This window comes from Prunus persica, chromosome G1, assembly GCF_000346465.2.
Source record: "Prunus persica cultivar Lovell chromosome G1, Prunus_persica_NCBIv2, whole genome shotgun sequence".
Classification (NCBI taxonomy): domain Eukaryota; kingdom Viridiplantae; phylum Streptophyta; class Magnoliopsida; order Rosales; family Rosaceae; genus Prunus; species Prunus persica.
The window spans coordinates 47154422-47179913 of NC_034009.1; the positions used below are offsets into that span (position 1 = coordinate 47154422).

Genomic DNA, 25492 nt, shown 5'->3' on the forward strand with positions numbered 1-25492 from the left:
AATAGTTGAATTAGAAGGAAGCAATTGCATAATTGAAAAATTAAAACTCGAGTCCAAGTGCGCGGAGTTTGAATGAGATATACAGATAATGCAAGATAGGAACATAATCCACCCGGTATTCTATAGTGAGGGCCTTAGATGAGGTTGTATTTATTAACTGTTAGATTAAACTAACTAATTTGATTCAATGGCTAAAAGATAGGGCCTTATCTAAAGACCTTAGATAAGACCCTCATCTAAGGACCTTAGCATGCTAGAAGAGGGTCAGTGGAACAAAACTAGGGCTCTCAGCACAATGAGCAGCCAAGCTTAGGGCCTTTTTTATGAATCTGACTTTTTTGTCATAAGTCTAGAGTCGCAAGGGGGTGCACAATATTGTAGAAATATCCAAAAAAATTTAGTAGAAACACAAGAATTAAAAATTGTCTGGAGGAAACTCAAAGGCATAACTGATTAGGAGCTTAGCTTGTAAAATGAAATTATTTCTGGAATGTCAATTCCATGCAAAAATGGATTTTGATTCCCTTTCCCTATATGTTTACAAGGAAGACATAACCGCCTCTTCTGTCACGGTAAATTCATCCAAATCTAGACACCACCGCCGAAGCCTACCCAACTCGGAAACCGTTGAAAGCCGAAAGCTCAGCTCATATACCCCACCCAAAATTTTACATCAGATAAATTTGCAAATGACAGAACCCTGCCCTGTTATGAACTTGTGAAGATCAGAAAAATCTACATTCAAAACAAATGACATCAGAGGTGAGAAATGAAATATACACGAATCCTAACCCTCTGATTTCAAATACCCTCACCCTCTCACATCCACCCCGTTCTTCCTCCTCTTAGTACCACACATCTATACCATGTAACTTCTTTTCTTCTTGGGAACCTTTCCATTTTAATTTGACAAAAAGCAGAATGAGCTAATGTCCCTCCAACTCTTCATCAGGTAATATCACGGTCAATAAAGAATACTTCACACGGAGTGAAATCCTGCCCTTCTCAACCACTAGCCTTGCCCCAGAGACAACCCAATAACCTGGAGTCTCTTGTGGCCCTCTTGTCATCTCTGTTGTATCAACAAATTTCCGAAGCTTTGGAGCTTGGATGGGAACCGGAGGACCCCCAGGGTAAACAGCAGAATTTATGTTCACATCTGCTGGCCGCGGAGGTGGCTTCTGAACTGTTGTAAAATGATGGCTGATTAGTGTTGATATGAGTCCAGATTTATGTGCCAAACCTGGTGATCCATCCCATTCAGGATGCTTTACAACTGTAGCCCCGAAAACAGTAGAAAACCGGAGTCTCAAGAAGAGGATATTCTTTATTCCATAATTCTCAACCTGTAACTGGGCTCCAGTTACTATTGAAAGATCCTCATCAGACTCCACAGGCGCAGTGCAGACATGAGAGAAGTTCTTCCATTGGACTTTCTCGTAGTATTTACGATCATAGGAATCACGACGGAAGTTTCCATTTGGATCATCTTCGAGTTGGAAGATTTTTGGAAGAGAGGACAGGTGTTGTAAGTGGATGGCCAAACGGTTGCTTCTTTTGCCTTCTAGGTACAGCCGCAGACCAGTCACTGGCCTCTTTCCTACGTCAACCTGATATCAACGTATAACAAATAATGATTGCCAGAAAGAAAACTGTTTTAAGCATGCCAAGTACTCACATCACACTCTCTCTCTCTATTTTCTGCTCAATAATCAGATGGTATAGTTTATGTCATGGAATTAGTGGAGCATCATGACAAATGCGAAGACAGTAAATCACCACTCAAACAGAGGCCATTATCAATTCAGAGAATTGCAGAACTTTTTTTTTGAATAGAAACATTGTATTGAGAACAGGGATTGACCAAACAAAAAAAAAAAGATATGAGAACAGGGTGACAAAAGTTTTCTATTACCTTCTGTTCTAAAAATAGACAGAATAAAACAGTTTCTCGAGTTAATGGATGAATGACTGGTTCAACTTCAACATGACAAAAAAATTGTCCCATGAACATAAAAAATGTATTTTAAACCACTCAGTCGCAACAAATTTTTTCTTTTCTATCTTTCTGAAGAAAAAAAAGGTAAGCATAGGGATACATTACCAGACTGGTGTTAACGTAAAGTTTAGGCCCCATTAAGCTAAACTGTAGAGATGCATTGCTTTGTTGTTTCCGCTGTGGACCAAGAGGAAGTTCACTAAAAACTGGTGCCCACTGCCTTGGCAGCTGGAATTCCAAAAACTGATGGAGCTCTTCAATTGGTGGTTTATCTGCAACATAGGAGCAGAACTGAAATTTACTCCTGTTTCTTTTCTTTATTTTATTTTATTTTATTTAAAAATGATAATGCTTTGAATCTGTTGCAAAGCTAAAAACTTATCCTGTAATATTGTGGACCAACCCTACAGATTATAAACTCCTCAGCTCCAGAAGGTGTTTCTCCATTAATGGAACAATTGTGCTAAGTTACTCTTAAAATTAAAAGGATCATGATTCCTGTTCACAAGCATGCTTTCATAACAGAAATGTGCAATATCCATTAGAAAAGCACAATCGGTTTTGGAAGGTGTAATCTCCTCTTAGTCAAAACAAATTGGCCCCAATATTCCATTGTAGGCAGTATATGCATGGCTACTACATTCATATGCTAGAGTGCTTCATCACTTAAACAGACACTCTTTTTTTTTTTGGCATCAAATTTCCCAATAGCTCATATTTTATTCTTCTAAAAGTAAAGAAAACAAAACATGGTGGAGGATACTTTCCTGGAAACTACAAATAAAAGGTTTTAGAAGCTACACATGAAAATCTGACATAGTTTCAGTTTAGGAAATGATGCTTTCAAAAACTCAAAATCTCAGTAAATTTATTACCTATATTTAGTTTCTTTCACAAACTAAAAAAAATTACAAATCAATACCAAAGAAAGTGAAAAAAAAAAATTTCCAAGAAACTTCTATTTAGAAAACGTTTAGGAAAGACAACTGCAGTCTTAGAAATTTGCTGGGATGGAAAAAGAATTTAGCTTGGGGCTTTTAAGGGCTGTAAACAGTGCTGATGAAGTTAAGTTGGCTACTTGTAGATTCTAGAGTTTTTGAATAGGCTGACTCACAGTTTTTAAGGTAGGAATTAACAGTTCGCGGTGACAGGAAGTAGGAGAATTTGCATAACTTCGTCTAGTAAAATAGATAGAAAACCACTGACCCTTGTTACACAGCAGTGCCTTTCCCCTTAAGGGGGAGGTTGTGGATTTGAGTCCTAGCACCAGGGATGGGCAATGGGTATGCAAAAGACACACAACCGTCACCATCACCACCACCAATTCCTAACACCAAATGGGTACCCATTGCCCATCCCAACCTATGGCACCTCAGATTAGGATTGCACATAATCTTGAACAAGCATCAACGGCTAGAAACCTGAAATTAGACCCACGGGTCACAACAACCGCCCATCTCCAGCAGAAGAACTCCAGACTCCTAAAACTTAACAAACCATAAATAAATGTAAAAAGCAGCTTCCTACGGCATGTGCAAACGCAAGTCCATGTTCTCTTTCCAAATTTATGACATGCTGCCAAACTGTGAATCTATACCATGCATCCAAACAAGATTCCGCTTCATCAATGATTTGGATTGAAACTCTGGCAACCTAACATACCAAACTATCTATAGATATGATATACACAAATGAGAGTCAAGATTTTTAAATGCAGTAAACAGAAAATCAAATGCAACAGTGATGCAAACAGAATAATTTTTGCTTACATCGTAAATAAAGATTTATGGCATGGCTCAAGAATCCACTCCCTGGAACTCCATTCAGCAGAGAGGTAATTGGTATAAATGACATCGCAATTACATCAGGTTCAAACTGAACAGTTTGTAACCATTCATTATGGGATAGATTTCTCGTATCAATTCCACCTCTCCTCTTGCAAATGCTTACAACATCCTGCAACTAAAGTAATTTAGTAACAAAATACACAGACGCACAATTTTAAAAAGTAAGATTTACAAAGATATCTAATAACCAATGAATTCGGTCAGACAATGAACGAGGTTTAGTAATAAAACGCACTTCCTTGCGTGAATAAGAACTTGATGGACTAGTATCTGCAAAGCGCAACGTCTGCTCCCTGATTTCAAACTGAGAAAAAAAGAAGAAGATAAGATCTCCTTTTGAAGGGGAAAGAAGGATACGTAACTAATTCAGACAATAACTTTTAAGGCAATCCATTGTTGATAAAAAGAATTATATTAGGCAATCCAAAATCAAATCCCACAAGGACAAGGAAACAATAAATCCCTGCCAAAACAAAATAGCAAAACTATTACTTCAGCACCTATATGCCTAAAAACACAACTACTCCCATCATCTTATGCTTCCATATAACTTAAATCATCCAAAAGAATAATTTTATTCAACAATAACAACCATTTTGCAAATCTTTGGTAATCCAGTTTCAACAGGCTTTTCCTTCACATGTGTCACACAAATAAAAACTTTAAGAAAATGAAATAGATTTCAAGTCATAGTCTAATATGAATTACTCTGAAGGTTTTCTTTTCAACTCATTATATCAACTCAGGAATTTTGACACATCTAGGAGAGGATACATCCTTGTATCTATCCCACATATAATCACTAGAAACTCTGGAATACCAAGATTCAAAATTATCCAGAACAAAGGATATTAACCTTTAACCTTCAAATACTTTGTCATCCATTCTTTTTATAAACAGGTCAGTAGATTCAGAACTACTTCTTGCCATCTACTCAGAAGAGCAATTTTATTATCTAACCAAACAGACAGGATTCCTTCGAGAATTAAGAAATAAAACTAATAGTTATTAGCAGTCCAAAGACCAAACTCACTGTAAGGAATCAGATTGTAGGTAACATATACTATTGATTGAAACAATTTAGATGCTAAAATTAAAATGTTGAACTAAATTAAGTACCATAGATGCGTTACGAACCCTGTCATTCTTGTAAACTTGTTCCGAAGGCATACCATACTGACCATTTGCATCTAAAAACCTTTTATCTGCCATATCCTTTAATTTTTTCTGTATATCGGCTGGTTGAAGAGTTGAAGAATGCTGCTGCTTCATATATATAACATCCTTCCCTCCCATCTTCACACCAACAACAATATGGGTTCCAAATGTCTCTATAAACCTAGAATGAACATGAACTATAAAAAACACATTCCAGTGTTCAAGTTTGAATACAGTACACTTAGATAAAATAAAACTAATAAAAGAAAGAAGATATATCATAACATTTGTGTTAACCACGAGACATAGAGATCATAACTCTCAATGGTAAGAAGACTCAACCCCACCTATTACTGCATTTTACAGATGCCATATAGTTCAAACCAATAAAAACATCAACATGAAAATTGGTTATTTCACTTGAGAACCATGAGGTCCAAGTATTTTGCAAGAATATGCATGACCATGAAACATAACTAAGGTCCCTTGCATTGGATGCAATTTAATTTTGGCAAGTCTTTTAATGAGGTGTTTCCTTGGCAACGTGAATACTAAAGTTATTTCTTAGTTCCAGAACATAATCAGGATCCTCGGGCAACAGATGCTCATTAATGTAAAGAGTTCTTGCATTCCCTAGACAATAAAAGCTCTAGACATAAATGGCAATAAATAAGTCAAAAAAGAAAGGAAAAGTTTGCAAAGCTGTTGACACCTCTGGTTATACATGAGAAGATTGTTAAGAAGAGTTCTTTAATAACAAAGCACACTTGTTATTTCTTGAAACAAAATGTTTGCCACGCAAAAATATTTCCTAGCTGGCACAGAACCAGAAAGAAGAATCTTGTCAGTTATTTGCATCATTGAATATGACCAACCCTAGTGTCCACTTTGTTACCACATAACCAAACACTGAATTGCAGGAGTATGGTACAAGTAGAACAGAATTCTGCTAAAAATGAATTGATGAAGTATGGTTCTTACCCTAAATATTTCACAAACAAATCAAATTCACTTGCTTGGAAAAACTAAATAAATATTTTGGACAAGCCTTATGAACCATGGTTCTTACCCTTTTTATCTTTTTATACCTCCTTACACACGCAAGGCACATATGTGCATGGCATATGCAAATCAAATAGCATTTGAAAAGTATATTACAAAGACAAGCTTCCTATCAGAAGTCAATAAACTGTAGTATGAATTAAAGACATGAAGCTTTAAAGACTGAGCTTCGCGTAGATCAGCACTAACGTTATCATTTGCCCAAAAACTCTGTAAACCCAGCATGTATATAGACACTAATGTTATCATGTAATTCACCTTGCTAATGCAGCAGGTTCCCATGATGATGGGACTGCCTTTTTAACGTTATCAAGTAGTACCATCTGAGATTTTTCCAGTGCAACAGTATAGAGAGTGATGAACACCCCATCGAAAGCAAGGGTCTTAGTGTTAGCTGCATCTTTCTGCCAACAGCCTGAGAATTCAAACATAGAATTGAAAAGACCTGAGGGTATTTTTCCAGTCAATGAAATTTCCTGGTTGAACTGCTCTGACATCTGCAAGGGAGAGAGAAAACGAGAGAGATTAAAAAAAGAAAAAAAAAAGGCAGCAAATTCACTTTCTGCTCTACTACCACTTTACATGCTTAAAGCAAAATCACAATAGACAAATAAAATTCACTTAGGAGAATCTAATGCAGTATCTTAGCATAGAAGCTACTGTGGTACTTTTAAGGGTATGCAATCCAGCATTCAAATATTTGTTCATTACCGGAAATCCAGCCTAACACCACCCAATCCCCATGACCAAACAACAAGGAGCCTGGATTTCGCACTAGGACTTTTTTTGTTCCTTTCTTGGGGCAGGGTAATCAGCATTCAGCTATCTCATGGTTTTGTCCATTTTTGTGTTAGTTAAACTACTATAATCATCAAACAAGCATAAAAGACTGTATACAAATAACATTTTTGCTAGATTGTATTGTATCCATATGTACAACTGTTTAAAAACAGGCCACACATATGAATATTAGATTTTAGATTTTAGATAACAAAACTGCAATGGTGGTATGCACACCGAAACATGTGAGAATTGGGATTGAGAACAACTGAAGATACCTGTTGGAAAGAGAGAACATCGGACCTGAAGCGTGTGCGCTCTCCTTTATCGCATTTTATTGATTTGGGAACATTGGGGATTGTAATCCCACCTGGAAGAACAATCTCACGACCCCCATCGTCATCGATTTCAATCAATCGAGAAGTGTACGACTCTCCTTTGCAGTACTTGAGCCTTAAATCGATGGATATATCATATCCATGCCCAATTGATGCAATCGCAATCTCAGCAGCTTTTGGAGCTGGAACCTTAAGCGCCATCACTCAGCACATCGCTATTTTTCACCAAACAAAGATCCAAAGTCTGCATTTTTCACAATATAAGTTTATAAAAACTCAACATACAGCTTCGCATATGTCCTAATCCAAAAGCTATCATTAGAGTCCATAAATTCAGCTCAGAAGTATTGAAAAGTTGACAAATTTTACACAGAAACCAGATCGAAGCTGAAAATATAGCTCACATTAAACAATTCAAGGTCGAGCTAACCAAAAAGTGTAATTAAATGTGTAAATGTATGAATATTTTGCAGAAATTAGGCGGATGCAATACATTTTTTTAGCTCAAACTAGAAATGGAACTGGCAGGAAACAGAGCTGAAACGCAGTCGTTCTACTTGGAATTCTTGCGAATTGTGCAATGCCAGTGCGAGATTCGGCTTCGATTATACAAAACCCTGGCTCGAGGACTAGGTTTTCGGAAGAGAAACCCTACTCAGAGAGAGAGAGAGAGAGAGAGAGAGAGAGAGAGAGAGAGATGTATGTCAAATGTGCGAAAAGCACGGGAGTGAGTGAGAGAGAGAGACAGATAGAGAGAGAGAGAGAGAGAGAGAGGTCGTGTTGTGGGGTTTGACCGAATTTGAAAGATTTTTATTGACTCGTGTGAGTTGTTGTTATGAGAACCAGAAAATGTTTGGGGAAGGAACGGTGGGCCCCCAATGTATTATTTTTTATTTTTTTGGGTCAAGGACTTTTAATTGCTAGTTTATCAACAAATACAAATAAGTTGTCCAAATGGTGCCCAACTTGTAGCACACTTTCTATTTCTATTTTCACCATATTTTTTATTTTAAGAATAATTGTCACTTGAAGTTTTTTTGGGACAAAAAATTGTCACTTGCCTCAAAATGAGGATATTATAGAATGGTTTCGATGGTATAATCTTTCACTTCCCTATATAATTAAATGTCTTACTGTTTGCTGGGAACAAAACAATCGCCTAGTCTTTCAAAATAAGTCACCACAAATACATGTTTGTAATCAAATAGGGGCTTGCCTTTCTTCTACTAATTCAATTTGTATTTCCCTCTCCCTATATTATGTAACTCCACTTATTGAGTTAGATACTTCTAGATAGGCATGTAAATGGGCTCGTTTGGCCCTGTTGAGGGTTATTTCAGACCTTAGTTAGTTATGAACCTTTTTGGCTTTAAGGATTAAATGGGTTAGCCTTATCTAAAATAGGCTAAGCCTAAACCCTACCCAAGGGCCAAAAACTTTTGGGCTCATGAACGGCCCTATATGACCCTATCAAACAGGCCACATATATAATTAATAAAAGTATGAATTTTGGAAAACTTAATCAGAGTACGAAGTTAATACCAAAAAAAAAAAAATTGATGTAGTAAGCCCATAATAACGAGTTGGGCCATCCAATAGCCCAAAAAGTAGGGCTGAGTTCAGAGTAGCCCATCATGCTTGGACAATTTTTACAAGACTATAAAGGACCCTCATTATAACCCTTCATTCTAGCCTCCTTGCAAATGTAATATAATACCAATGGGGTGCTAGTTGGATTAGCCCAGACCCTTGGTGCGCTCCCAAGTAGTCCTGGATTCAAGTCCTCATGATACCCACATGTGTGAGTTTTTTCCCCTTCCCCTTCCTAACTTTAGAAAGGGAAAAAAAAAAGAAAAAAAAAATAAGAAGCCACAAACCTATTCACCACCATATTCCACCACCAGTCACTCTAGATGGGATCTTTATTGGCAACTCATCTTACCCCAATTCAACCTTTCACAAATTCGTTGAAGCATCAAAATAGTTGTAAACAAAATTTTAGGTCAACCATTCACTTCCCATTTGATTTTGGTAAAAGGGAAGGTTCTTCATCATGATTTCTACACCTAATGAGAGTATGAGAAAGAGTAAATTAATAAAAAAAATAAGACATCGCATCTCGTCGATTGAAGTGGATGAGAAATGATTTGTTTGGGCATACTTTTGTCAAGTGTTCTTTTGTTAGAAATATGTCAAAAAATTGTTAAAAATCAAAGTGTATACTGGATAAGTATTTTCAGACTCGGAAGTACTTTTAACTATTTCAGCTAAACGCTATTAAAAATATTTTTAGCACCTCTCAAACAAAGTCAAAGACTAACCCAAAAAATAAGATAAAATAATAGAACAACCACGATGACTTGAAGAAACATACCACATCTATTGATCATGAGTAGTTTCAAACCTTCCAATCTTAAAGGTTTTATGTTCTTTTTGTAAGGCGTACTCCATTAGATTCTATCAACCGTTCAACCCGGACTAGAATGCCTAACTCATTGACAATTGGGAGGAGAAGCGGTGAATGTGTTTTGTGTTTAGCTAATATTAATATTTTTATTTATTATGCAAGTGATATTGAGGAAAGGGGGAATCGAACCTAAAACCTCAGGAGTAAATGCTCTTAATTACTTGAGCTACAAGCCCTTTACAATTAAAGTTGTTTTCAATTTAAGTCATGTGGTACTCGTTTTCATTTTCAACGTTGTTGTACTCGTTTTCATTTTCAACGTTGTTGTACTCATTTTCATTTCAAGTGAAATAAAATTATATTTTTGGAATTTCAACTTCTTTAAGTTAAAATGTTATAAATAAATAAAAATCCCAATAATTTTTTTGGGTCAAAAAATCTCGATGGTATAAATGCATTGGAGATGGTCTAATACCAAACTTCCTACACTATTTATCATAAAAAGAAAAAGTTGTAATTAACCGCAATTAACACCCTTTTTTCCTTACATGCATAATAATAATAATAATAATCCTTTTCCCTATTCTCCTCCTGTTACCATCAATATGTTGCCAAATCTGACATCTTTCACTTTTTAATGCACACCAGATGGTTAGGAATCTACCCTTTAGCTATTTTCAACTCACGAGTCTTCTCATCCACAACATGTCTCCAGTTTCTTCTCACCTTCTATACCCCATCCTTTGGACCTTCCCGCACTCACAAAGGCCCCACTTTCAAAAGCTCCATTGTCTTTATAAGCATATGCAAATTACCATCTACCTCCGCCAATTCAAGCTCTACCTCTAACTTCTCTTCTCTTCTCTTTCTCTTCTTCTTTCTTCTTTTCTTTCTGGTGTATATACTTCTAGCTAGCTAGCTAGCTATCTGTATTCACAAGCCATACCTCCATTTTCAAAACACACCAACATGGATAAATATTCCAAGATCATGAGGCACTCCCAAAACTCAAGATCCATAGACTTTTCAGATCTTGTATCATTTTCCCCAACTCAAAAATCCAACACCACCACAAACCCCACCAAGAAAACCCAAGAAACCAATCTCCAGATCAAGAAAAACAGCACAACCCAAGATCAGAAAGGAGATGAAGATGATGAACAACAAGGCAATAGTGTTGGAGAGAGCTTTGGTAGTGTGGTGGCGTTGAAAAGGAACAATTCCATCTCTTCTTCTTCTTCTTTAGCTGCTTCTGGATTTCAGTCTGCATTCAAAGGAGCATTCTCAATGAGAAGATCTTCTTCAGTGTCAGAGAGGTATTGCAGGATCCATGACCAATCTACAACAACATTAACATCATCACCCATTGATGATGATGAAGATCAAGCTGCTGCTTGGGGGACAACAAGATCTATGAAGAAAAAGCACAAAGGAGGCAAGATCCTTAAAGCCTGTAAGCGCTTTTTTGGACTGTAGCTTATATTAGCTTGTAGCTCACTTTCAGTCACATACATTATCAGTAACAGACAGATACACCCACCAGTGCACTGCGTTCTGTATCTTATTTTTTGGTTGAGACTACTTGAGATGAGATAGATCCTCTTATTATTTAACTGTTTCAAGGGGAAGAGTGAATTTTGGATGCTGCCATTGTTGGACAATCAGAGCTTTATTTATTATTATATATAACCAGTCTACTTTCAAATTTTCAATTCACTTTTGGATATAATTCAACCCATTTATTACCTAATTAGTGGCCTTTGAGGCTTTTGACTCCAACCAACAAATGGGAGACAGAGGGGAAAGAACACAAGCAAATACCTTCCAACTTTAATATTCATTAAGGAGATGAGATGAAATATGAATATAATTCTATGCTTATGTAATTTATGTGTTGGAATTGTACTTGTCCCAACACTATCACCCACTATCACTTTATAATAATAATAAAATAGCATTTTCATGAGCAATAGTCTATGAACTTGTACATGATTCACATTTTGGTCTTTGAATTTAGAGAAAATGGTTGTTGTAGTGACTTAATTCCACTTTAGTTTCGGTGGTTCTATCGTCATATCTATTACATTCTCAAATTTAGAGGCATAATTATCATTTTAAGTCCAACTCCTAGAATTTTTCGGAGCAATCGTCCATGAACTTATACATGATTTACGTTTTAATCCTCCAACTTGAATATTGGCTCCTATAGTCCTCAACTTCACTTTCTCTCACACCGTCCGGTGGTCAAATCTGTTACATTTTTTTGTTAAATCTAAGGCTAAAATGGTCATTTTACATAGTTTTTACTTCCCACCAGCTTCCCTCCCAAATTCGTTGCAGTCTCTGACCAATTGATAATTCCTTCCTTCCCCATGTCCCATTGATTCTGTTTTCCCAGTGAAACAAGCCACCCTCCCCTCCTTATTGCCAGCTGAGCTGATTTATCAGAAGAAATAATGGATCTATGGATGATGTTTGAAGATGGGGGAGAAGGAGGGAGTGGCTGAGATGTAGGGGTTAGGGACAACTCCTATGTACGAATTACTTAGAATTTTCCAATGTAATCAATCCTAATTTCAACTAAATTTATGTTCTTATTGCACTAGATCGTTGAAGGCATAAAAAGAAAAGTCAAGCTCAGTCAGTTCCTCCACTCAGATCATAGTGGCTTGGCTGGTCGTCTGGTTACTTAAAGCACAAGTTATTATTCATCATTCTATTAGGCTCTTTTGCAGTACTAATAGTGGCAAGTTTGCAATTCGTACAATCTTTTTTGGGGCTGGTGAGATTGTGGGTAAACATACTTATGAAGTTATGATTAACAAGCCAGATTTGCATATGCACATATCCAAGGGAAAAGTAAAAAACATATAAACATAAATATCTTGTAGTGACGTGACGTACATGGAGATTCTAAAAGCATCAACAAGAAACAAATATTCAACCAAGCTAATAAAGTATGTAGGGTTGGCTGCATGCATTTATTTCACATATTAAAAGAACTTGTATCAATGGAGCTCCTGGTTCGGGCATCACCCATCAATCTCCGTCTCAAAATAAATAAAATAATTCTGATGGATGCATACATGGGGTAGGGATATCATTACTCAAGACCCTTTTGTACTTTATTCTGTTTCAATTAAATTCAATTGTGTAAATAAAATCCTACTTGTTTTTTATCTAATGATAATTGTTTTCACTTGTTTGAGGATATCTCATGTTAAATTTCTATGAATGCGGAGACGACGTATGTATGTGATAAATTCGTTATTTAGTGTTGGCTAGTCCATTTTAGCGGCGCTTGACAAAATTGACTAAACTAATGAAGTTGAATAATGCATGATTGAGAGGTAATTTCACCAAATTTAATTTTATCCAACTTACTCTCTTACATGAATCTTACTTTCTTTTCTCTCACTCACGCGGCGTTCATCTAATTCATTTGAATTAAAGTAATTAAAATGATGGATTTTGGTATCTGAGATTTTAGTGTAAAGTGCTTTACTAGAATTTAGAAAATATTATTTTAGTGGGTCCTCATCTTCAAATGTCACGTTTTAGGTCTGAAGCTGATGCTAACTGTCCTTGGACAAGTCGTGTCAAATGGTCAACTTCAGACATGCTTTTAACCTTTACTAGACGAGTCACCAACTAACTTTTGATCTAGTGATAATAATCTTCCATGATGTTGCAAAATGCTTTAATGACACGGTCGCGTGGCTATAACGCTGCTTAACCTTATGTGCTTTGTACTTGATTGCATCTAAAGGTGTACAATCCATTGTCACTGTCACTACACAAATCTCATGAGCCTTGGACAGAACAAAAAAAGAAGAGCCAAGATGAAAGCAAAACACCTTCCTTTCAAATTCTCCTATTTCAGTCGCTGAATCAAATTGAACCAAGGAGAAAAAAAAGAATATCCTAGGAAATCTGGTGGATGACGGATATATTGACAATTAATCTTTCTGTACATTTATACAGTAAATGCCTTTCAAAGTGGACAAAAGAAGATGCCCCCCTCTCCTTTGTTTTTAATAACATGGCGAAATTGATTTGATATGCAACCTACCTATGACATGGTATTGGCTTGTGGAACTTTCAAATACACACAGATATGAAGAAAGTGCTCAGGGTTCATTAAGTTGTTTGCCACCCAAGAAAATGGTATCTCCAATTTCGGATGAATACCTTGGATACGAACTAGCTTGATTGCAGCATCATCATGTTGATAGCAAGACGTGATATGTTCGCTTGAGTTTTCTACTTCCTCTTCGGCCTTTCTATCGCTGCTTGCATCTTCTGAGGAAACTCTTTGTTCATGCTCATCACCTACAGTCAATGATTCTTCATTGGTCAAGGATTTGTCAAGAAAATACTCTGGCAGAAGGCTTTTCACTGCATCATGTAAAGTGAAGCATCTACCTGCAGTGCAACATAGGTGAACTTGGTCAAAACTTAAAAGCTTAGAAACCCTAATATTATTTGTCAGACATGCTTAGCAATGTGCCAATTTCATAAATAAATTGATGAGGCCACCAATCCATTTACACCTTGACCTGATGTACATTCTCCCTATCTAAATAAGTTAATTCAATCAAGGAACTACAGCTACCAAAGCAGAGCTAATGTATCTGCAGTAGCCAGGAATACATATAGATTTCCGTGTAAGGCACCTTGGAGTTCTTAAGTAGGAAATACTCATAAATAAATAAAATAAAGTAAACAAGACCCTTTCATTCATGAACTTGTATCACAAATAGAGTGCTTAAAACCCAAAAAAACAAGTATCACAGAGTAACAAAGACATCTTTCTTTCTCACTTGTTCAGATATCTAAGGCTTTAGTGATACCATGATCGGTAGAGCAATCACAAATCAGATAAACCCTGCCAGCTTACCCAGATCAGACATGAAAACTAAGAATACAAGATGTGGAATGCAATTCCAAAACAAAACACGTCATGGGAGTACTGCAGAAACACTATAAAGCCTTCCACAAGAAAGTTGATGAAAGGTTTCCTTTCTATTTTTACAGACCATATTAATAGGTAGCCAAGTCTATTTTGTCTGGATGAAAATATCCTTGTCTCTTACTAGAAATAGCATTGAATTAATGAAAAATGAAAAGGCAAAAAAAAAAAAAAAAAAAAAAAAAAAAAAAAAAAAAAAAACACCATGAATTCACCACACACATATTTCTGAGGTAGGTTCATATGAGAAACAAGAAAATTGTCTTACCTCCTTCTCCTCCTTGTATCTCAACAGGCCGGTTTATGTAAGAGACTTTATCCCAACTATCAATTTGAGGTGCATCTTCTAAATCTTCAAAGTCCTCACTGACACTCCAAACGTATAAGCGAACTGGAACTCGGCCTAGGAAAGCACCATCATTTGAAATTTAATTGCAACATTATAGGTGTATCCATATACATAAGTAACTATTTCAGTTCAATTCAAAAGTAGGAAGCTCTTTTGAGGATTTCGTCATCCAATTTTAATTCGAGCTGTCGGACAAAAGGAAACTTAGGTGAAAGGCTACAACCTCTATATCTACATAAGTCTTTACTTGATTAACACTAAGCCATAACCAGAATTGCTTCAAACAACACAAACCAATGTTTTCGTACTGTTCCCAGCCCCAGATTGTCTCCTAAACTGTCAGTGATACAGGAACATGTAAGAAGCTTTCCAACTCTAAGTGGGCGGCCCACTAGACAACTTGGCTTGGTTCTAGTTAGTTTGGGTTTATATTTGTTTCCTTGTCTTTTATTTTTCTTGTTTGGACTTTATGTCATATTCACTTTAGCAGTTGATTGTTATGTTCTTGGTCCTTTTAAATAGTCGTGTGACAGTCATGTTTTTAAGTATTTTTGGAGGGCATATTACTATATTAGTGAGGTATAATGCCAGGGCTGCTGTCACCCTAGAATAAATATTCTTTTAAGAGTCTTTCTATGCAGTTTTATGCAGTTATTTCAGAAATTTCAGATTGAGTATCCCTTGGGTCTCTTTGCGCTAGAAATGAATTATTGACGTTCCACCCATCTGTCTTTAAACCATTTCGACACTAGGCCCTACAAATTCTCTTAAGCCTTTGAAAAGCCTAGAACTCCACAATTTTCCTAAGCAGAACAAGGTAAAACAACCTCTTGCTGTATCTGAAAGCCAGAACGGCAACACATTTGAATTTGACATGGGCCAGCCCGAACAGAGCCTGTATATAAAAAGTATGGAACTGATATCAGCCCTTTTATCAGGATAGCGGTGGAATTGATGCTGGGCAGTACCTTTAAATAGGGAATAAATCTCTGTGACTGATTTTGGGTGGGCTAGAAGAAAGATGTGGGCTGAGTGACTAGGGTTTAAGCTAGGAAGACAATATGAAGTTATAAAGAGATTTGACAGGAAGATGTGGACACAATTATCACAAAAACAAGCTACAAGATTAAATAATTTGCTAACCTGCCTTCACTTGTCCAGAAAAATCAGTTTCACCACTTAAATTCAACTTTGCTGCATATTCATCCCCAACTGTCCCAAGCTTAAGTTTAGTAGACACCCGTCGGTAGGGTTCCAAATTACCTGCAGCAAAATGTGTGTTGGAGAGTGATTAAGCACAGAAGGTTCATTGATACAGTCACATTCACAACGGAAAAGAGAAATAAGATAATAACTACAACCCCAACACGATGAAACTAAGGTAAAAAGAAGGGAGGAAAAGGCTGCATGGGGCAATGGGGTACCCATACATAAGCCACAAAATTACTAAAATACCACCTTAACTTTCTTGTGTTTTCACAAAGAACCTACATGCATGCATGAAACTCTCAATGCAAGTTAGCGTCCTGTAAAACCTTAAACTTGATACTAATATTTGATGAGGAACGCTCAGAATTCCACTCTGGTGCAAAGTTTATCCACATATACAAAATGTTAAACTGATAATATCCACCGAGTAAATGTTTTCCCAATGTAAGAACAAAACAGAAGTGTTGATGATTCTGTGATGAGAACAAGCTGGATTGGTTCATCTTGGAAATTGTTATTTCATGACTAAAATGAAAATTGAAGTGAAGTAAATGAGACAGTCATATTCCAAATATAACTATATGTGGACTCAGATAGTGCACTCAGATATATGTGGACTTTTGTATATCCCTCCTGAAACATAAATAAGAAGAAGCTCTACTAAAAGTTAAGGGGTTATAAGAGCATGGCAGAAATCCAACTCAGTAAACCACGCACAAAAGCTGTTTCTTGCCATGTATTTGGCTGATCATCTATGCTTCACTAAGTATAAAAAAAGAGGCCGGCAGCCAAATTGTCTGGAAAGACAGTATTATTTCATATACATGTTATCTTTTTTTCTGTATCAATACATACATGCATTCACATTTTTTACTCTTTATGAAATGATCATAATAAATCTTATTTTTCTAGGGCATGTTGAAAGAAAAATATGGCAAAATGCAAGTGTAGTTAAAGATACTCTAATAGCCAGTACAAATGTACAAGAGTTATTTATCAATCAGCATGTAAGCATGCAACTGCAGATGATTAGAAAGATAATTATCTTAAATAATGGTCAGCAACATCACCTATCTTTGCATTGTCTGATATTTAAGACTTGAAAGGATTATATTCTATCTACCTAGAGATGATTGAGAACCGCCATCATATTTACATGATTTACTTGCTTCTTGGCTTTGCAGCTGAAGCTCCATTAATAGGTATTTGTTCTTCTTCTGGAAGTAGTAAAGGAAAAGGGTTTGGTATACAGAACATCATAATTGCAGTGGATAATGGAGGTTATTGATGGCTAACGATTGAAGAGTTAATCAAGAACATTATCTTTGTTTGGAGGATAGAAGACTACGTCACAATCTCATTAGGTCCTGATCAGAGGCAAGGCAGCTAACAGTAGTCATTGAAAGGCGATCACCAAGTTGACAGAGCTTAACCGAGGAACATCATACGTGATACATTGCAAATTATACTTGCTTGTATTAAGTGCAAGATGATAAAAGTGAGAATGGGAGGAAGGAAAGATGGAACTGTGCAGTGGTATGCAAAACAAAAAATGTACAAGACTATATTTTATTTTTCACAAAAGTTATGTTTCCTATCCAAAATAAAAATGAACATCCATTTACATCTTATAATGACTGTCAATCAAGAAACATTTTACACAAGATAACTGAAATTTTCTTTTTAGCAGGTATACCATTTAAGACAGAGCGCCAGAGCTCCACCTGATCAGGTTGAGACATGTTCATCACATTCTTGCAATTCCCATTAATTATATATGCAGCCTGCAGTTGTAACAGATACCATTAGAAATGATTTAAATTGACATCTATATTGTGAGACAAGCATTTGCAATGAATATTGTCACAAGATCCCAGATTAAGCAGTAAAACCGAATTGAGTCTCATGTAATATACGGCAAGAAATGAACAGTTTTATCGAGAAAGATATGAAACTAACAAAAAATAAGAACCCGACCTCTTTCAATGAATTAATAAAGCTCCACTTTACGCTATCTTCACCTTCACAAGGAATCAATATGTTCCCCGGATATCCTGTAAAATGCACCTGTACAAAGAACCAAAAGTTGACTTCCAATCCACAAATGTGTATTGTAAGAAAAGGAGATCGATCAAGAGCATAAGAGTCGAAAGATCATTAGAAACTATCCATAACATCATTCAAGTCGATGTATACTTTGACATCATAAAATGCTTGTACAGCATTTTACATGGTCCAAATCTCATCCTCCACACCCAAATACATAGTTGGGTGCATGGGAATCCTTTAATCTAGTTGAGATTAATTAACATGTTAACCAAACTAGTTTGTTAAACTCAAAATTTTAGAATTTAAGCTATAACCTTTAGAACATTTTTATTTTTTGATACCCAGAAATCCACCAATCTGCTTCGCAGACACAAGTTTGAAACTGGGGTTCCCCGCCACACCCTACAATCTTCGGGAGGCAGGAAACACTAGCATATAGCTAGGTAGGTACCTTTTGGGGTTTCGAACCACAGACCACATGGCAGCAAACCATGGGCCTGACCCATTCCAACTAACCCCACGTTGGTTTATAACCTTTAGAACATTACTCCGACCAAAATAATAGAGCATTACCCAAAAATTTTGGAACATTACATATCATATAAATAAAATCTTGTAAGTCTTAATTAAAAAAGCGACTGCGGTGTCATTGGTGGTAGAGTGGCATTAACAGCTGGTGATGGCAGTGATAGCAACATGGTTGTGGTAGTCGCAGTGGCTTAATGGTGGTGATGGTAGTACCAGTCACAGATACAATGTAGCAATGGAAATGCTGGTGATGGCACCAATGGTAAGTGGTGGATCAAAGGGGTGGCAGTTGCAACGATGGTGGCAGCATGGTAGCAGTGTAGAACTTGTGATGGTTGGCACAAGATGAGATTAGGAAAAGAATAGGGCATCATAGAAAACTGGATAATGCAAACCAACTCTTTCTAGGTTTGTTTTTGAAACAGTTTGGTCTCAAGTTTGTTCAAAGAAGAATGGGGATTTTTCATTTCATTACAAATTTCAAAGCAGGCCCCACAAAACATGGCTGCCCAATTGTTGAGATTTTCCAAACACCCCCCATAAGCAAAACAAAAGACACATTCTTGGTGCTACATAGCAGCCTAATAAATTTTTGTGAAAGTAATTTCTTATTTATTAAGTTTGAATTAAATTAAAGATTCCAGAATATTCAACCTTATTAAACTCTACTTCTGTATTAAAAGCTCCAATGTCCAAAATTCTTTACAAGAATAAATTCTGAAATAAAAGTATGCATGTAATTGGGCAAGACTACATCAACCAGAAACAAGTGAACATCACGATTCACATACTAGCTGCTGTACAAAAAGTACTGAACTTCAATGGAAACTTTTTTATCCTAAGCTCCTATCTAAGGGTCCCAAGAAAGTGATTGCAGTCTCATCAACTTGAAAAATGGAGATAAACAATTTTACCGTCAGATTCCAAGGCCTTTCTGGTTCTGCACATAGAAGATCAAATAGAACTCCTGTTGGTATATACCTGCAAGAAGCTCTTGCCATATTATGAAACAAATAAAACTAACAAGGACCTATTAAAATAGGAAAGTACCAATCCTATTTATTCACTATTTTACTCCATCAGTTACATCACTGTGAATTCTAGATACAAACGTTTAGGGCCTGCAAGATCATATATTGAACAAAAAGTGGAATACTTAGAAACAAAACTGAAAATATACTGTACACACTGGCAAATAACATCCAAATCAAGTGGCATATCATCACACTTCGTTTATACACAAAAATGCTAAAAGAGGGCATGAAAAAGCACCCATGATGAACAAAACAATAGAAGAAATAGGTGCTAATGCAGTTGATTAAGGTACAAAAGAAATTTCCATTATTATTTGAAGTTGGGTTTTTTGAGTTTGACAAGCCATTCAGTGAATGATCTAATCAAGTGTGCTGTGATGGAATGAGAACAGTGTTTGATAATATAGAGAGGCATTGAACATGAAGAAACCAGTGCCTACCCTTGTAGTCAAACCAAATCTGATGATCATAAGAGCATATTACATACCATTTCAAGGGCAAACCTTTGTACTCAAACCAAATAGTATCTAGCCGAGGAGGAAGTGCACTACTGAAGTGAGGTTTTAGATGCGATGCTAACAATGGTAGGTACCCAATTCGAGGTGCTAAGATCTGAAACAAAATACAGCAACAGTCACGGTAAATGAGAATTGGGTCGCATAATTTGAAATTAAAGAAAGAAGGAGAGAGACAGACAGACAGACAGACAGACAGACGTATAAGTTTACCAGGGCTGGTGGGGGAGCAGGGAGAGTGGCGACGTCGGATTCATGGAGATGAATCTGCAAAGGAATTGCTCCGTCCCATACGTACCTCTGTGCTTCCATATCCATTCTTCTTTTCTTTGCACAATTCCCTTATGTCGTTTTGCTGCAGTCGAAACTGAGAGACTGAGCTTTGACGATAGTTGAAACCAGACAATCAGCCCCAGCGAGATTGCGGGAAGGAGGAGTCGTCCACAGGCCACTCACCGTACTCTTTTGGGCTTGAGCGAGAGAGGGCCTGGGTTTGCGATCAGCCACGCAGCTATACTCGGGATTTTTGTCTTTAAAAAAATAGTATAGCCGGACGGCTATACTGTTATTGACACGTGGAAGCCAACTTGCTAGTGGGTCTTGTTTTCTTTTTTATAAATAGTATAGCCGCGCGGCTAGTTTATTGCCACGTGGATGCCTAATTGCCAGGCGGGGCTTCCTTTTTTATTTATGAATAGTACAGCCGTACGGCTATACTACGGTATTTTTATTATTAAAAATAGTACAGCCGCACGTCGATACTCCGTATTTTGGTTTTGTTTTTTTTAAAGGTATAGCCGGTCGGCCCTACTGGGGATTTTTGTTTTTGAAAAAAGTATAGCCGCGCGGCTATACTTTTATTCAGTTTGAGTTCCTGCCTCTCACACCAAAATGTAGTTGGTCCGTTTGATTGTCTTGGACTAAAATTGAACGATAGCTAAATGTTAACCGGAGAATAGAATTATCCGAATTTTATTTTCGTACGAAAGGTCAAGGTGAGTTAGTGAGGAAGAGAAATGTGTGTACGAAACAGAGAGATTTGAGGAAATCCGTACAAACAGAAAAACTTAATTCAATTCAATCCATCAATAAATAAAAATAAAAATAACCCAACAACAGAAAATGCCAATTCCCCTCCTCCCCTCCTCCCTTATTTTCCGCTATTTTTGGATTCTTTTCCACTCTTCAAAGAAGAAAAAATCACTCCCGATTTCATCCTTCTTCCCCTCCTCCTCTTCAACTGCGGTTCCCCGTCCGTACAAGTATTCTCTTAAATCAAAAGAATAAATATCTATCGTATCGTATTGGGTTTTTAAATTTAATATTAAAATTGGATTTTATGTTCGACGTGCAGATTCAGGGGACTTTTCTTGATAGTGATTCAAGGACCCAGAGAAGAGAGGGAGGGGGGCTGCTTATCATATATGACACATTTTGATATGAAAAATGGCGGGTGAAGTTGGCGGTGCTGGTGGTGAAAGCGGCACGTCGTCACCCAAGAGCAGGGTGAAGTTCTTGTGCAGCCATGGTGGGAAAATCCTTCCCAGACCCGCCGACGGCCAACTCAAGTACGTCGGCGGCGAGACTCGCGTCGTCTCCTTGTCCCGCGACATTTCCTTCTCCGGTACGTATTTGTTGGTTGGTTGTCTTGTTATTAGAAGCACGTTTATAAGATGAGTTTTTCTGAAAAGTATTTGAAAGCACTTCCTGAAGAATAACGCAACCTAAATGCACTTCTCCAATATATAACCATATATATATATTTATTTATTTATTAATGTTACATTGTGTTATATGTGTAATACATTACAGAGTTGATGAAGAAGCTGAGCTCGTTGTTTGATGGGGACATGGTGTTGAAGTACCAGCTAATGACAGAAGACCTGGACGCCTTGGTCTCCGTGAAAAGCAACGAAGATCTAAAGCACATGCTGGACGAATACAATAGGCTTGAGAACGAAGGGAGCTCGAGGCTAAGAACCTTTTTGTTCCCCTCAAAGCCGATCATGATCGAGAACCAAACGGCGGCGTTGGAACACCAAATGATGGAGCAGCGTTACATCGACGCCATCAATGGCATCGTCCGGTTGTGGCCAAAGATGCAACCCCAGCAGCAGATGATTCTCGCTCCTAACATGATCATTGGAAGTAGCCCCATGGCCAGCATGAGTATATCCTCAGCATGTTCGTCTCCGAAATCAGCTTCCCAGGAACAACAGTTGTTGTTGGCGGACATGAGCATGCCGGCTCATAGGATCACGGTGTCGCCTCCGATGCAGAAAGTGCATAGCTCTCCTAGTATTTGCAGCAGCAGCTTTAATATTCAACAGACGTACCAAAACCATGCCCAGGGGCGTCACCCTTACCTTAATAATTTGCAGCACCATCATGCCAACCAATCTTCATTTAGTGCAAGAGCACACCACAGAGGGATTAGGACTCCGCCGCCTTTGTTGTCACCGGGTAGGTTGTCGCCGGGTAGGTCTGAGTCCGGGACTGGGAGGAGCTCGTTGATGGGTACAACTAGTACTGCCCACGTCCAAAACCATTACAACAACAACCACCACCACCACCACGCTGCTAGTGGTAATAGTAGTCCTAGATCAATGTCATCTCACCACCGAGTAAGTGGAGGCGGCGGAGGGTATTATAGTAAGTGCTGCTATCACGACGAATGTCCACCCTATGCTTGTAACAGGGCTGAGAGTCTTCCTCGAAGTCCTAGATAGATGGTGTTTGTTGTTACCACCAAAATAATATATCCTACTGCTCCTTTGTCAACAATACATCTATAATATATACAAAATTTCTCAATTTTGCTCATGGTTTTATCTTTTTTCTGTTGAATGTACATGGTGCCTCTTTCTTTTTCAAAGGGAAAGAAGAGGAAAAAGAGATACTGATCAATTGCAAATCGCAGTCAAGTTTTATAAACAAGGGAAGACGAGACTGCTTTGATGATATGGTTTTCTGCTAATCAGCTAAAGATTAGAGATAAATGACTATCTTTTATAGCTGGAGCTGTACCCCCTGAAATAGCTTCCTTGGGCTCTCCAAGTTTTGCCTCAGCCTTCTCTTTAACTGGGACTCCAAGCTTGTCTCCCAGCTCTTTCAACTGATAATCAGCCTGGTTCTATGTGCCTAGGTGAGTGTCAACATGTTGGATGTTTTTTGTGCTTGCTTGTTTCTTGATTAATTTGGTTATTCATTGTATTCATTCTACTTGTTTGGTTCGATCTTGCTGTGAGTAGGAACTATGAATGTAGACGACGTAGAAAAACAGGTCGACAAGTTCGACGATACAGATTTTGTACTTTGGAAGTCACAAATAATCGACTAATTGAATTTCAAGAAGCTTACTGCTCCTTCGGCTGGTAAAGAGCCTGATGGGAAGGGCAAAGAAGATTGGAAAGAGCCGGACAAGAAACTGGTTGACAAAAGCTCCATTTTCTTCCAAGCATTTGAAAGATTTTATAAACGTTTTTCTCAGTTGTCACTTGAATCACGACATGTTGTTCAAGATGGATTAGAAGGAAGAAAATATTGGATTTTCTGCAACCTTTTAGTCTTATAAGACTTGAGTGTCTTGACATGATGTCAATGCATTGACAATAGTTACAGATGGACAACTATCTTGATGTCTACACACAAACAACAATCTTAAAAACTATAAAATGGTAACCCCACAATAATCTATATAATTCTTTTTGAACAGAGAATTATTTTGTCTGAAATTGAGCATATATTATACATGTATCCCAATAGAAAAAGATTACCCCTTAAACTTTTCCAGCAAGCATAAAAGCCTTGCAAGTAGTTTCAAGCTCTTCTATAACCTCTTTTGATAACAAATCCACACCTTGACCCTTAGCGGCAGTGACTGCAGAGGAGGATCTTAACATCCTTAAGATCCCTTCAAATGACATTTCCTTTGGTATTTCTAGTGGCAGAGGCTCACCCTCAGAACCCAAACCAACACTTTGAAATGGAAATGGAAGTGTCCTATAACCTTCCCATAAGTACTGCGTCTTTCGGTCCCGAAAGGGTTTAGCTGTTTCATAAAAACGCTTCACTACACCATCAAGTGTAGGGCTTGTCACACTAGCATTGTAGCCCCAAACAGCGATTACGCCTCCTGGTTTACGCAGAACTCGCTTCACGAGTGAGTAGAACTTTGGGAGGTCAAACCAGTGCACGGCCTCTGCCACGGTTACCAAATCAACTGAATTCTCACCCCCTAATAACGCAACCAATTCGTCATCAGACATGGAGACCGGAGTGTGAATGTAATGAACTCGAGGATGTTGAAGTGCATGCTTCAGTTGGGACTCACTTATATCGCTTCCTATCACTTGCTCATAATGCTCTCCAAGCTGTACACATACAGTACAGAGATTAAATTTAAAACATATTTGAGAGATGGCTACAACAATAAACCTGCCTAAAAACAATTAATAGTTGAGAGATATGGATACCGACGTCCCAAGCTAAAGAGTGTTGGGGGGTAAGAGCTGCCAACATTGAAAACCATTCCTTGGGATAAGTTGGCCTTCCCACCAAGTAATCATCGACCTGCTTGTCGAATAAACCTGCAATTTTTTGCCTTGTATCTCTCTACAATAGTGAATTTTTGTGGGGTTTTATACACAGATGTGGAATCTGTGAATATCTCTCCTAGTAGTAGTCAATTCCTAATTTTCAACTGCATGCTTTGCAGTTTTCTCCAGTCCAAGGCCAAGAAAAGATAATATGCTTGTATAGTTTTTTTTTTTTTTTTTTTTCGGTCAAGAGTACTTTCATTTCAATCGAAAGAGAAGTACAAACATAGAGGTAGGTTACCCACATCCACAGTCAGAGAAACAAAGTTACCAACGGCCAGCAAAAGAAAGGATAAAAACAAGCCGCAGCGAAACTAAAGTAGCCACAGCAGAAAAGAGATTAAAAAACAAGCTGCAGCAAAACAAAAGCAAATTTTGTTAGAGGCCAAACCTATGACACCTCCCAAATAGGGAGCGTGTCCGCCTCTAACTATGCTTGTATAGTTTGACAAGCAAAATTAATGTTAGAAGCCAAGTCCAATTTCGTTTCAACTATTTAATTTGAAGGGCTGCAAGAAAGTAAAAGCAATTCTCTTTTCTCTTTGACTAGTCTAAGGGGTTTATGCCAAAATAAAAATAAAATATTAATGCCAAGGGATCTGCAGACTGTCCTGCAAGTGCATACAACTGGTAAGAGAACAATGTTG

General features: G+C 37.5%; 5 protein-coding genes across 7 annotated transcripts; 2 read left to right on the forward strand and 3 right to left on the reverse strand.

Moving 5' to 3' along the window:
• On the reverse strand, positions 431-8255 carry LOC18791134 (MACPF domain-containing protein At4g24290). 2 transcript variants are annotated; one of them, XM_007221988.2, is made up of 8 exons: positions 7678-8255; positions 7125-7428; positions 6325-6563; positions 4984-5185; positions 4082-4150; positions 3769-3955; positions 2105-2271; positions 431-1610 (listed from the first exon to the last, which is right to left on the reverse strand). In XM_007221988.2, the coding sequence occupies exons 2-8, from the start codon at positions 7383-7385 to the stop codon at positions 927-929; spliced, it is 1809 nt and encodes a 602-aa protein (XP_007222050.1). In that variant the 5' UTR covers positions 7386-7428; positions 7678-8255; the 3' UTR covers positions 431-926. The 2 variants fall into 2 exon arrangements, with proteins under 2 accessions (XP_007222050.1, XP_020409944.1); XM_020554355.1 differs by having other exon boundaries at positions 4966-5185.
• On the forward strand, positions 10415-11303 carry LOC18788624. The gene has a single exon (XM_007224667.2). The coding sequence runs from the start codon at positions 10561-10563 to the stop codon at positions 11065-11067; it is 507 nt and encodes a 168-aa protein (XP_007224729.1). The 5' UTR covers positions 10415-10560; the 3' UTR covers positions 11068-11303.
• On the reverse strand, positions 13435-20811 carry LOC18792730 (autophagy protein 5). Of its 2 annotated transcripts, XM_020555433.1 has the most exons (9): positions 20461-20742; positions 20220-20344; positions 19613-19679; positions 18099-18188; positions 17846-17905; positions 17245-17338; positions 16056-16175; positions 14832-14966; positions 13435-14016 (listed from the first exon to the last, which is right to left on the reverse strand). In XM_020555433.1, the coding sequence occupies exons 1-9, from the start codon at positions 20563-20565 to the stop codon at positions 13664-13666; spliced, it is 1149 nt and encodes a 382-aa protein (XP_020411022.1). In that variant the 5' UTR covers positions 20566-20742; the 3' UTR covers positions 13435-13663. The 2 variants fall into 2 exon arrangements, with proteins under 2 accessions (XP_020411022.1, XP_007222110.1); XM_007222048.2 differs by lacking the exon at positions 17245-17338 and having other exon boundaries at positions 17818-17905; positions 20461-20811.
• Positions 21694-23024, forward strand: LOC18792367. Its single transcript, XM_020558624.1, has 2 exons — positions 21694-21871; positions 22060-23024. Exons 1-2 carry the CDS (start codon positions 21694-21696, stop codon positions 22974-22976), a joined length of 1095 nt encoding a protein of 364 aa, XP_020414213.1. The 3' UTR covers positions 22977-23024.
• Positions 23910-25407, reverse strand: LOC109950244 (putative methyltransferase DDB_G0268948). Its single transcript, XM_020568602.1, has 2 exons — positions 24727-25407; positions 23910-24620 (listed from the first exon to the last, which is right to left on the reverse strand). The coding sequence occupies exons 1-2, from the start codon at positions 24766-24768 to the stop codon at positions 24027-24029; spliced, it is 636 nt and encodes a 211-aa protein (XP_020424191.1). The 5' UTR covers positions 24769-25407; the 3' UTR covers positions 23910-24026.

Excerpts from the sequence above, each read along its gene's own strand:
- LOC109950244 (XM_020568602.1), bottom strand. The coding sequence starts at position 24,768 with ATGTTGGCAGCTCTTACCCCCCAACACTCTTTAGCTTGGGAC. Across the intron at positions 24,621-24,726 it reads AACACTCTTTAGCTTGGGAC|CTTGGAGAGCATTATGAGCA; the intron begins GTCGGTATCCAT and ends GTATGTGTACAG.
- LOC18792367 (XM_020558624.1), top strand. The coding sequence starts at position 21,694 with ATGGCGGGTGAAGTTGGCGGTGCTGGTGGTGAAAGCGGCACGTCGTCA. Across the intron at positions 21,872-22,059 it reads CCGCGACATTTCCTTCTCCG|AGTTGATGAAGAAGCTGAGC; the intron begins GTACGTATTTGT and ends AATACATTACAG.
- LOC18788624 (XM_007224667.2), top strand. The coding sequence starts at position 10,561 with ATGGATAAATATTCCAAGATCATGAGGCACTCCCAAAACTCAAGATCC.
- LOC18791134 (XM_020554355.1), bottom strand. The coding sequence starts at position 7,385 with ATGGCGCTTAAGGTTCCAGCTCCAAAAGCTGCTGAGATTGCGATTGCA. Across the intron at positions 6,564-7,124 it reads ATGTTCTCTCTTTCCAACAG|ATGTCAGAGCAGTTCAACCA; the intron begins GTATCTTCAGTT and ends TCTCCCTTGCAG. Across the intron at positions 3,956-4,081 it reads GTTCTTATTCACGCAAGGAA|GATGTTGTAAGCATTTGCAA; the intron begins GTGCGTTTTATT and ends CTTTAGTTGCAG.
- LOC18792730 (XM_020555433.1), bottom strand. The coding sequence starts at position 20,565 with ATGGATATGGAAGCACAGAGGTACGTATGGGACGGAGCAATTCCTTTG. Across the intron at positions 18,189-19,612 it reads AAAGGCCTTGGAATCTGACG|GTGCATTTTACAGGATATCC; the intron begins GTAAAATTGTTT and ends TTCTTTGTACAG. Across the intron at positions 16,176-17,244 it reads CGGTTCTCAATCATCTCTAG|GTAATTTGGAACCCTACCGA; the intron begins GTAGATAGAATA and ends ATTTTGCTGCAG.